We start from the raw sequence: 12200 nt of genomic DNA on the forward strand, positions 1-12200 counted from the left end.
TGAAATATTGTAAATGTCATTGAGCCTTCTCATTATGTCAACTAGTATTATTCCATATCGTCAATTTTCTGCCTGGGCATTTTCATCCTGGGCCTGACTTTTTTGGAATTCCTTGGATGCTTATCATTATTGTTGTGTCCCTGGGAATTTGTAAACTTGCCATTTTCTTCTGGAAAACCAGCCTTGGTGTGAGTACACTAACTTTCCCTAGAGGTGGACTTGTAATCATAAATAAGAAATTATTTAAAACAATTTGTGGTTCTGGACTTCATTATGAATATTGGGTTTTATTCAAAAAATCAAGAAATGATTTATTAGCATAAGAATTATGAAAAATCTGCCATTTAAATTATGGCAGATTTTTAAAATTTTTTTAAATTTTTAATTCAACCTATTTAATTAAAAAATTAAATAGGTTTGTGTTTGTTTAATAGAATGTCAACAGAGCTTTTGGTCAAAAATACGTTTTTTTTAAGCCCTCTGCTCTTTATCAAAAACTGAAGTATAAAGTTTCAGCACTTACATAAGAAATTCTTTCTAAACTTTTCTGCTTTATAGTTCTATTGTATGGGTGGAAGGAAAGCTTCCACTCTCCTCTCTAAAGGTTCACTGCAGCAATGTACTAACAACAGACAGCTTAACAGGAGAAGGAAAACATAGAACCTTATTAACAGGCATAAACATGGGAGCCAGCCAAAAAATGAGACTGCAAGAAGGGCCAGATGACTGATGCTTAATGAGCACCCTCTTCTCAGGGAAACGGGAGATGGAGATGAAGGCAGGGCAGCAAATGATTTTTAGGGGAAATGAAAGAGCCCAAGGAACAAACAGCTGGCCTGAGACAAAGTTCCTCTGAGATCATGAGGAAGAGGCGACAAACTGCAGGAAGGTGAAGGGCAGAACTGCACTGTGTCTCATGATGCAGAGAAAGCCCCAGAGAATCTCTTGGAACTGCCCTCCGAAGAATCAATGAAAAGTGTGTCTGGGCAGAGTAATGAGTGGTCATTTCAAATGGCATCATTCAAAGTACATGTTCTCAGTTGCCACTGGAGAGGGATCGGTATGTCAAAAGTCTGTACTGGTTAAGAATGTGGCTGCTAAATTGTGCCATAATTTGGCTTTTGAGCATTTCTGTCCATTGAGTAAATTGAGCTCTACGTTTTCTCTTGCTGTTCATGACAGTAAAAGTTTGGGTGTCTAGGGGCTTAAACATCTTCTGAACAATGATCCAAGAAAAAAGTGCTAATACCACAATGCTTTTTTATCCTCAAGGGAAGGGGGAGTATGTTTTATTTTTACAACCTAGATAATTACACATCATTTGGCACTGCCCTTCAACATACGTAGAAAACAGAAAATATATGAGTTCGGAAGATATCTAGGCACATTGAACAGTCTCTACCCAACTTAGTCCTGAAGAGAGAATTTTTGATGTGAACTGGGGGAAGTTTCTTAATGTACCACTTTTTAAATATTCCATTAAGAAAAGTTCAGTTGAGCTGTTTGACTTGAACCACTTTGCACCTTCTCATCTTTCTCCTTGTTTTCTACTCCTCTATCCCATTATCTCACAAACCAGGACATCGTGGGTGCCATGAAATGTTCATGCCTCACGGTTTTTCTTTGCTTCTCATTTCTTCATGTGTTTGACATTTCTCCTAGCTGCAAACTGGGCCAGCTGCTTTCCCCATAAAATCTAGCGGTAGCTGTGGGGTGCATGCGGTTGCTCTTTCATCTTTTTAGATCACCCATTGCTTCTGTCAAAATCCTAGTACATGTTTTTTTGGTTTTTTTTTTTTCTATCCTATGTGAAGAAATCAGAAAAAAAAAACATTCTGCACAGAACTTTAAAGATGTTATTTCATTGAATACATCAGGAATTTCAGAGGTATATGATGTACATCTGCAACAGGATTTGCATTGCATATTAGCCAAGAAGAGAACAAATATTTCATATGTTAGAAGATTCAACTCATATGCGGTCTATATGGAATTCTTTGTGGGAATTCAGTCATTACTGAGAATGTTTTGTGTTAGGTTCCAACCAGCCTCAGTGAAGCTGGTGTCAGGGAAGGGAAAGTGGGCTCTGAGTAGAGCATGGATGGAAAAAAGATGCTCCACAGAAGATCAGGAAGGAGCAGGGGGTGAAATGTTACAAATTCTTGAACTCAGAGAACTGAAGGTAGTTGCTTTCCTTTCAACCTGTGAAACATTTTAACCTGCGGTAAAATATGTATAACGTGATAATTACCATCTTAACCTTGTTGAAATGTACAGTTGAGTTGTGTGAAATATATTCACATCATTGTTCAATTATTGTTTTCTAGATGTCTTATCTCAAGTCTGTCTTACAGTCACAAAATGTCAATGACAGAACACAGATTTACAGGGGAAAGCCTGCAGGTCCAATAGCCATAGCCAGGAAGGTATGCTATCTGTCAGAGTCCCCATAGTGTGGAAATGAGTTTGCCCTTTTAAGGGAAAGAACAGCTTCTGGCCCTCAGGTTTCTCCCCTTCTCCTCTCTACACCCTAACCAAGGGCTCAGGTCCACTTATATGCACACAAATAGAAGGATTTTATCCTTTGCAGGAATTAAAATGGACCTAAAATACCTCTTTACATCATGGAGATCTACGGAAGCTAAAGTGCAAGCCAAAGTCCAAAAGGTGATGATGAAGGTCAACAGTCATTGCGAAATCTCTGGGCAAAGAAAGACTGCCGAGGAAGAGTAAGATGTTCACTGACACAAACACTGTTGTATGAACCATGTGCCAACCAAAGTAGACAACTGCAATGTCCCTGAGAATATTTTCCACAATATTTGTGGCAAATTCAGTGGGTGCAAAACTGAGCTTGTCCTTCCTGCTTGATTAATCTTCATGTTTCCTTTCTCTTCCTACATTCTTGATTGTAATGTTTTAGGGGGAAGCGGAGGTCCAGGTACTGGCATGGTTAAATTCAATGCTTGGGTCACCTCTGGATTCATTTTCACAGTCTTTTAGCTTTTGGTCATATGACATTGTATTTTTCCTGCCACATGACTAGTCTTTTTGGCTAAATGTAAGACACTCGTTAAAAATATTTAGCAATGAATTGAGGCCTACTAGCATGTTATCTTGCTGCAGAAAAGATGGGAGTCTATTTCTGGGGAATGGGCAGGGGTCCTAGCACACCTAGACACCCTCCATACCATCAGCAATTGAGGTTATCAGTGAGGTTCAGTCCCTACAAAAGTCAGGGTGTTTCCTGTCCACCTCTATTCCTGGCGTGTGACTCTTCTGGGTCCCAACCAAAACTGGTGGACTTCAGTAGGGGTCACCTTCACTAGCAGACCCTCAATCTACTTGTTTTCCATCTAATCCTCCACATGGTGCAAAAGCTGCTCTGCTTCTTTGCATCTCAGTTAGTCCCTTCTGGAATTCAGTGATGAAACTGAGGGAAATGAGCCCCAAATGTGAGGCTGACCTTTGTCCTGGGTTCCTTCTTCTCCATCTTGGCCTCATGTCTCTTTATTGCCATTTTAGCAATTTGATGCTTTCAGTCATGGGTTTTAGATTCTGCCCCATGTCCCCATTGCTCTCATGGGAGATCAGAAGCTTCACATGCACTCATGTCTACTCCAGAGCAGAATGCTTCCTTAGCTTCCCTCCAGACTCAGGTTTTGTGTTTCTAGTTCCCAAGTTCACAGCAGGAGTAGTGATGTCCTCACTGGCTTCTCATTTGCGTTAAACTGTGAACTCCTTTAGGGTGGGGACAGGACCCTGCTCCCATTGCATCCTCTGCACCTCACAAGACACTCCTTGCTTCAGGCCACTCCAGACAGCGTGTGCTGAAGGGTGCCTGGGGTGGTCAGAAACAAGTGCATGAACTTTCTCTTTGAAGTGTTTTTGTCCCCGTTTCCTAGAGTCCTTGGCATTTTACACGTCTTTCTTTCTTTCTTTCTTTTTCGTATTAAACTTGTAGTTTTATTCAGGTTTGATTTTAACAAATGTGTCGGGGAGAGAGCCCTCAGGGAAGGGTAAAGCCCATGGGGGCAGGGCCTTCCCAGATGCCTGAGGAGGGGGCAGGTCCCCTCCCCTCTCCTCCTCTTCCCTCCCCATCTAAAGGGGTTTGGGGAGAGACACAGGCAGGCGAGGGGGCTGGTCCCCAGTCTGTTGGGTGGTGCTCAGGGTAAAGGGCTATGGGCAACAGGGGACCAGACCAAGGATGAGTGGGGAGGGCACAAGGACCATTTTCCTGAATCCACCGCTTTCTGATTCCAGATTGAATTTAAAAAAAAAAAAAAAAAAAAGACTAAACCACAAGCAGCACTCACCCCCTTCTCCCCCACCAGGGCTGTAGTGTGAGGGGAGAAGAGGAGGGCAGCTTCACCGAGGCCACGGCTTCGCTCGCTCCTGGCCAAGGGAGCTAGGTGAAGGGCAGGGGCTCCCTGACAGATTGAGGGGGTGGGGAAAACCAAAATAAAACGTCAAATAAATTGTGTAGGAGGAGTCCAGCCTAGGACCAGGCCAGAGCCAGGCCAGGCTGGGGTAGGGGGCCTCTGCAGGTTCGGAGGATCACTGCTGCCACCACTGCCACCCTGGGAGCCAGTTATTTTGCCATGGCCTTGATTGCAACAGGTGCCTCCTCTGTCATGGCAGACAGCACCGTGATCAGGATCTCTTCTCCACAGTCGTACTTCTGCTCAATCTCCTTGCCAAGGTCTCCCTCAGGGAGACGAAGGTCCTCTGGTACCTCCCCGCTGTCCTGGAGCAGTGATAGGTACCCATCCTGGATGCCAATCAGCTGGAAGTCATTCCTTCTGATGTTGGGGACATCCATATTATGAGTTGACTGGCAGATATCTTCATATTTCTTCCCAGTAAAGATGTCAATACCAACCAGATGGACCTTGGTGTGGCCGTGCTTGCCAGTCTTTGAAGTAGACATCTCGACGGTCTTACATGGCCGGCCTTTGAGCAGCACAAAGCCATTCTTACGTAATGCTGAGCACTGCATTGGGAAGGTGGCTGAGGCCCCTGCATCTCCTGTCTCGAAGTCCAAATCATCTCCCATTTTAAGAGGCTTCGATTCCAACTGGCGCAAACGTCACTGACTCGACCCAGTCCGCTCGCCGCGAGCCCAACCGCTGCCTCCGAGCCCCCACCCGCCGCCGCCACCGCCTCTACCCAGGCATTTTACACGTCTTTCATATGAAATCAAGTATCAAGTGAGATTTTTAGAATCAGAACCATGAATCAAGCAGTGTGAGGGCAACACAGCAAACCCACCTTTTTAGGCCATTTCCTTTTTTCTGCCCTCAGTCTCTGTGAAACAAACCTTGTTAAAGTCACTCGACACCAGAGGATGGTTTGCAGTTGTCACCTATTTTCAGGACATAACACCCTGACTAAAGAGCCATTGGATCATTTCCAATTCAGTAGATGCACCCAGCACTCAGATTGGCCTTTTCTCTCAACCAGGATCTTTAAAGTCGATGAGAAGAGTTCCAGTCCTGAATCATGGACATGTGCAGTAGTGAACCGCAGGGCTAATGACAGCATGTCCTGGAAGGATCTCTCTGAGGCTGATTGTCTGGGTTCTGGCATCAGCCTCTGACGGAGAATCAGGTCTCCCTGTGGGAGGAGTCAGACGAGGAGTGATCCGCTGCTCCATCCTTATGGGTTTAGTTGTGATGAGCTGGTGAGGTCTGGTTTTCCACACTGAACTAAAATGAGCTTTCGCTATGTCAGGCAAAAGACTGACCCCAGAAGCACACATAACGCATCTCATAGAAGCTTTTAATAGTTTATATTTACTAAAGAGTAGGAATACAGAGAGATGAAGATGAGCTGGAAACGACAGGTGACTTGCCAGCAGGCCAGAGTGTGCTTTTTCTTTGTCCTTCCATGGAAGGTGTTAATTCTCCCTCCAGTTGTAAGGATCAGTTGGTTCATTTATGGGAAGGTTGTCAGGGGACCTTTGAATCACGGCCTTCAGATGCCGCAAGGAATCCCACACAGGCCAGTAGATCACGTGCATGCATTTCTCTCCCTTCTCGACTCAGGAAGCTGAGAATGAAAGAACATGAACGAGAAGAAAAGGAGAGGCGGCTGTCAGAGGTGGAAGAAACCATGAAATTGGCTCTAGAAAAAATACCCATCTGCAAGTGGGTTCAGAAACCGACACCAGCCTCTTGGGGAAGCGCTGGTGAAGTGTTTTGTTTTAAATCTTTGTACAATGTTTAGACCCAGTTAACACAGAAATGGAAACAAATGGTCAGAAGAGATACCTAGAGGGAGAGACAATTCACACAAGAGAACACAAGTACCTTAAGATTTACTAGTGTTCAAAACATGTGAAGTAGCCAAACATCTCCTGACTGCAATGCCAGCCAGACTGTGTGGAAACTCGGTTCATACCAGCCGTTCTAGGGGTGATGTGAGTTGTCATCATCCTTAGGAAAGTGTGTTGTTGTAGGATCAACCCATCCTTCAAAAGGACTGTACCTGTTTATAAGCTCAGCTGTTTCTGCCCTGTGAAATATGGCAAGGATATTAATTCCAGGAGAATAGAGCTTTATGATAAAAGATGCCCAGTGAAGCATGAATTAGGGACATACCGAAAATGGGTAAGGAAATTGTCAACTCAGAACCCAGCAGGCATTAAGTAAAAGAGGAGGAAGCATTACAGCAACAGTTTGGATCATACTGTACTTTTATAGCCATGTGAAATACATTTTCTATGTATAGATAGATTGTGTAAGGGTACAATTGTGAGGACAACAGGAACATGGCAGATTATTTAAAATCATACTAAAGATGATGTTTTGTCCGATGAAAGTGATTCTAAACCATAGAAAAACGATTCAAGACAGACAAGAGCTGCAGCAGTGGGTAGAGGACTCCTGCAGATGAGAGGTAAGGAGCCTTCCTTCCTGCAGTTGCAGGATCCTTAAGCGCTCATCAAGATGATGCCACTGCCCCTAGAATCTGTCAACATACATTTTCTCATGTGTTGGCTTTTTCAGATCGCCCCTTCTGCTGCAAGAAAGGCCCTCAACAACTGGGTAAGTTTGTTCTTTTTTCTCTTGCTTTTCGGCCAAGTCGGGACATGGATGTATTTTTCTCCCCACAGCTCTGTGCTCAAGCCTTGCAGAGGGAGATGGCAGAGAGGAAGGCTGCCTGCAAGCAGCACAGGTAGGTGATTGTGATGGACAAATTTTAAGGATGTTTTTGTTTTAAGATGAAGCTTTGTCTAGTAAAGAAAATAGTGTTTTAATTCTTCTACAAGTCAACTCTTTCACTGTCTTCAAGACAGGAAATGATGGAAAAGCAGGGAGTGCTGGAGAGACACATGAGTCAGGAGGCAGCCCAGGGACAGCTAGGGCTAGAGAACCCTTTCTGGAGAGGTAGGAGCTCTCTGGGAAGGCACCCGCTTAACTTCTGCTCCACAATCCACACACCCTGCTTCTCCTTTCTGGGGTGAGGGCTTGGGTTGGGTAATTGTTATGTTTCCTGGAAACAGTTCCAAGCACTTACTAAAGAGAACAGTTATCCCGCTGGGTGGCAGGACCGTTTTTCTCACGTGCCACAGCTGAATGACTCTTGGCTGGTCCCCTGTGAATAGCGGAGCACAGGCCCCTCCACTGACTGTGGACATCGTTCCACCCTGATGTCTTGGTTACTTTTAACTGAGGGGATGAGCCTAGAAGGCAAATGGGTCAGCTCCCCTTCCAACCTTGAGTCAGTGGGAAGGCTTTATTTTTTTTATTATTATTTGAGAAAAGTAACACTAATAACATTTTAGAATGGAAGCCATAAGTGCTGATGAGAGCAGAAATTTTCTGGCTATGTCTTCATGGATCAATATTTCTTCTTTTCTTAAAGAATCAGAAGACATAGCCAGAAAACAGAAGACAAAGGTATAAATGCCGGAGTCATTTTCCCTCTGCCTAGTTCAGGACAGTTTTGTCTTTTCCTACAGCGCCCTCTGCTGGCCTGTCCTCTGCTCTCTGGGTTCTGTGGTGCCTTTTCTAACTGGACTTTTTTGAAAGCAAAATCTTCCCCATGAGCGTTCAGGCTTCTCCATTTCCAGCTGGTCATCTTTGGTGGCACCTCCAGAAGCCATAAATGCTTAAGGACCAAGGGCTGCAGGGCTGTCACTGTTCTGTTTCCAGAAATAACATGAGAGGATGCCATTGAACTCCACTGTGGTAGGTCTTATGGCCCAGTAGACCCTGACCGATCCCTTTTACTCAAGATGGTGTGGGATCCCCTTTCCAAAATATGTGGGGTTTCCTTTTTTTTTTTTTTTTTTTTGCTGTGATTTTCTTTTCTGCTATAAGGTAAGTGATTAACCTTCAGAATATCCGCCGTAATCCCAGAAGTGAAAACTCATTGATCCAACATTAATATGTGCTTTGTGCAATTTTGAATGTTCTTTGGCAAAGTCAATTCCATAATTCATCACAGTCCCATCTCTGTTGTTAACTGTGTTGAGCAAAATCGCCCCCGCCCTCACCCAGTGTTGCCCTTGATCTAATATTCTAAGTGTCAGAGGTTCCATATTTTAATAGAAAATGTGCCCTGGCTGTGAGGTAGTGGAGAGTGAATGTCACTCATTACCTACAGGGACAATTCTCAATGAAGGCCTTAAATGATGCTCAATTAAGCTGGTTCTCGTGTGGCCTCTGTGTCTTCGACAGCTGCTGAATCCTCTGATCACACACGATGGGACTTGTACACTTGAAATCAAACATATTTTTAAAACTTGTTTCTGTTGTTGAGAATTCCCACCTTATTTTTCCATGGACAAAATTATTCTTTATGTCATAGTGCACTTAAAATTTGGTATTACCTAGAAGTTAAAGAAATATGATAACCTTGCCAAACTGATATCTCTATGTAAGATTATTCCGTCAGAAAACCCTCTCCCAGTTCCCCTGCAGCTCTTCAGGAATCCCCATCTCCCCAGAGCTCTTTGTGCCCACGGATGGCACCTCCAAAGTAGGGAAGACTGTTTGTCAAGACGGGAAGCAGGAGGGGGACGACAGGGTCTTGCAGGCAGAGCTGGAATCGACTTCCACTCTGCTTCTTGCAAGCTGTGTGATGCTAGGTGAAATTTCTCCTTCCTCTGGAGCCTCTATTTTCTTAGATTTGGAGCAGGGTGGTCACACTGACCTTGCAGATTTCTGAGAATCAGAGACAGCACATGAAAAGCCTGGAGGCCATTCTCTTAAGAGTAGCTGTGACTCATGTGTGGACAATGGGCTTTTCATGCTTCTCTTTCTCTCTGTTTATCTGATGCAAGGAACATGCTCCGGTGATGATGGTGAGGGAGGAATTAGGATAGACATAGACACCCCTGTGTCAGAAACATGCTTCTTTATTACTGGGTTATGACTCTGTCTTCCCAGGGACAGGCCCCCAGCCCGCGTACATTTGCAGACAGAGTGGCGTGTGGGGATAGCAGTTTGTCCCCACGACTTTTCTTCACTCCCCTGCTGTTGGCAGGACTCAGTTGAAGGGAGACTTTATGGCATTGATGCTGCCGTTTTGAAACCTGGAGGAGGGAAAGGTGCAAGGGACTATCACCTGAGGCATAAGGTGCAGCTTGTGTTGGTTTTGGTGTTTTTGTCCATCATATTCATATATTTCAAAACATTTTCTCCTCCTGACTTGTAGGTCAATGTGGCTGCAGGGAAGCCTCATCCTTTCTCAGAATGGCCCTACTTGCCCGATCTCATGGCTGGCCCTTCAGGACCATTGATGGGCTGCCAGCCGCCTCCTCTACCTGGGTGTTGTCTGGGAACTCAAACACTCCCTCCATCTGAAGGTTTTCTGGGACCTCAACAAACTCCTCCACTGGAGAGTCCTCTGGGAATTCAACCACCTCCACTCGACTGTCCTCTGGGAACTCAGCCACCTCCTGCACTAGAGAGTCCCCTGAAAACTCAACCACCTCCTCCACTCAATTGTTCTCTGGGGCCTTATCCAGCTCCTGCAGCTGTCAGTCCTCCAGGACCTCATCCACCTACTGCAGCTGCCTGTCTTTCCGGACCTCATCCACCACCTGCGGCTGTCAATCCTCCAGGACCTCAATCACCTGCTGCACCTGTTGGTCCTCCATGACCTCATTGACCCGCGGCATGCATCTGACCTCATCCACCTCCTGCAGCTGTCAGTCCTCCGGGACCTCATTCACCTCCTGCAGGTGTCGGTCCTCCGGGACCTCATCCACCTCCCGAAGCTGTTGGTCCTCCGGGACCTCATCCACCTCCTGCAGCTGTTGGTCCTCCGGGACCTCATCCACCTCCTGCAGCTGGTGGTCTTCCGGGACCTCATTCACCTCCTGCAGCTGTTGGTCCTCTGGGACTTCATCCATGCCCTGCAGCTGTAGGTCTTCTGGGACCTCATCCACCTCCTGCAGCTGTTGGTCCTCTGGGACCTCATCCACCTCCTGGAGCTGTAAGTCTTCTGGGACCTCATCAACATGCTACATGTGTCTGTCTTCCGGGACCTCATCCACCTCCTACAGCTCTTGGTCCTCCCAGACCTCATCCACGTCCAGCATGTGTCTTCCCTCCAGGACCTCATCCATCTTTTATAGCTGCCTTCCTCTAGGACATCATTTACCTTTTTGTTCTGTGAGGCCTCTGGGACCTCCGACTACATCTCCACTTAGTAACCTCTGGATCCTCAGCCACCCCTTCTAGCTGGGTGGCGTCTGGCCCCTCAATAACCACCTTCACATGAATCTCCTCGGTTACTTCAATAATCTCCATTTGTGGCCTCTGGGACTTCAGCCACTTCCTCCACCAGGGTCTCCTCTAGTACATCTGCCACCTCCTCCACTTGGCTGGCCTCTGCTATCTGAACTCCTCCAGGACCTCAACCAGCTCCCCTACCCATTGTTGCCTGTAGGACCTCGACCACCACCTCCACATGTACTACTTGGTATGTTTATCTGAACAGTATGAACTGAGTTGCAAAATGGATTCATCTTTCCCTTTCTGAATGAATAGAAATGTTACAGATTGTACTGCAGGGCTTTGCACTGGCTGAGGATGTGGTCACTTTGCTCAAGTTTCTGAGAGTACAAGTCAGTTGCATTATTTCCTCATCATGACCTTGGCAGAAGGTATCTTCTGTAGATGAGGAAAGAGTTTTTTTTCATTTTAAGGGGTGGGGGCAGAGTCTTGCTCTGTCACCAAGGCTGGGGTGCAGGGGTGCACTCCTGGCTCACTGCAACCTCCGTCTCCAGGGCTCAGGTGATCCTTCCACCTCAGCCTCCAGAGTAGCTGGGACTACAGGTGTGCAACACCATGCTTGGCTATTTTTATTTTTTAACTTTTTGTAGAGACCATGTTTCACCATGTTGCTCAGGCTGGCCTCAAACTCCTGGAGCCATGCCATCTGCCCACTTTGGCCTCCCAAAGTGCTGAGATTACAAGTGTGAGCCACTGTGCCCAGCCAGAGGTTATTTATAGAAGCTAGAAATACAAGTTTTGCAGGCTTGTGTGGAACCTGGGCCATATGGCCAGCTCTGTGAGGGATGAGACCCATCCCTGACTGGCAGGTCATCCTGTGTGCTGCAGCAGAGAGACCCACACTGAAGGGCACAGAACTTCTGACCATGCCAATGGAAGCACAAGTGAAGGGACACAGGGTATAGAAGGAGGAGACAGAATCTCCTGGGAGTAAACAGGAGGCTGTGGAAGAGAAAGCTGAAGCGGGGAGGTGTGACATGGGGGGTTGTTGAACTCAGGTAGAGCTGGAAGGCTGCTCCTAGCCAGGCAAGCAGCGTGAGCAGGAGCGTGGAGGCTGCGTGAGGGCCACACAGAGCCGCCGTGGGAGCTCAGATAGCACAGTGTGCACAGGGAATGACCACCCCAGCACTTCCTTGTTTCCCTACAGCCTTTAGTCCATTATCGGTAGGAAGATGATTCTTTCCCTGGGTGCGTGAAGGCTCTAGATCGGGGTGAATGAATGCCTAGAGGTCTGAAAATTTTAACTTGGTTCTGTCAGGGGAACCTGTCTCCCTGAGTTTTCATGGCCTAAGGAGACTAACAATGAGGATGGGTCTGGTTCAGTGGAGCTGCGGCCTTGGCCTTCAGAATGAGGCCGACTCTGGCCGGAAACTCAAGGCCAATCCTGAGCTGCTGTGACCTCCTCTGATTCCCAGCACCCTCTCCTTCCCACCCACGACTCTCAGCTTT

General features: G+C 46.3%; 2 protein-coding genes across 2 annotated transcripts; one reads left to right on the top strand and one right to left on the bottom strand.

Moving 5' to 3' along the window:
• Positions 1 to 1257: 1257 nt before the first annotated feature.
• LOC129524935 (eukaryotic translation initiation factor 5A-1-like) lies at positions 1258 to 5170 on the bottom strand. Its single transcript, XM_055352452.2, has one exon. It carries the CDS (start codon positions 5054 to 5056, stop codon positions 4592 to 4594), a length of 465 nt encoding a protein of 154 aa, XP_055208427.2. The 5' UTR covers positions 5057 to 5170; the 3' UTR covers positions 1258 to 4591.
• A 4939-nt stretch (positions 5171 to 10109) lies between these two features.
• Positions 10110 to 10952, top strand: LOC115936044 (uncharacterized). The gene is given in 1 exon segment (XM_031015554.3): positions 10110 to 10952. A coding segment is annotated over 1 exon segment (843 nt).
• The last annotated feature ends 1248 nt before the right edge of the window (positions 10953 to 12200 follow it).

This window comes from Gorilla gorilla, chromosome 8 (genome assembly GCF_029281585.2).
Source record: "Gorilla gorilla gorilla isolate KB3781 chromosome 8, NHGRI_mGorGor1-v2.1_pri, whole genome shotgun sequence".
Lineage (NCBI taxonomy): Eukaryota > Metazoa > Chordata > Mammalia > Primates > Hominidae > Gorilla > Gorilla gorilla.

What these genes read in the sequence shown, in the direction of transcription:
- LOC129524935 (XM_055352452.2), bottom strand. Translation starts at nt 5,056, where the DNA reads ATGGGAGATGATTTGGACTTCGAGACAGGAGATGCAGGGGCCTCAGCC.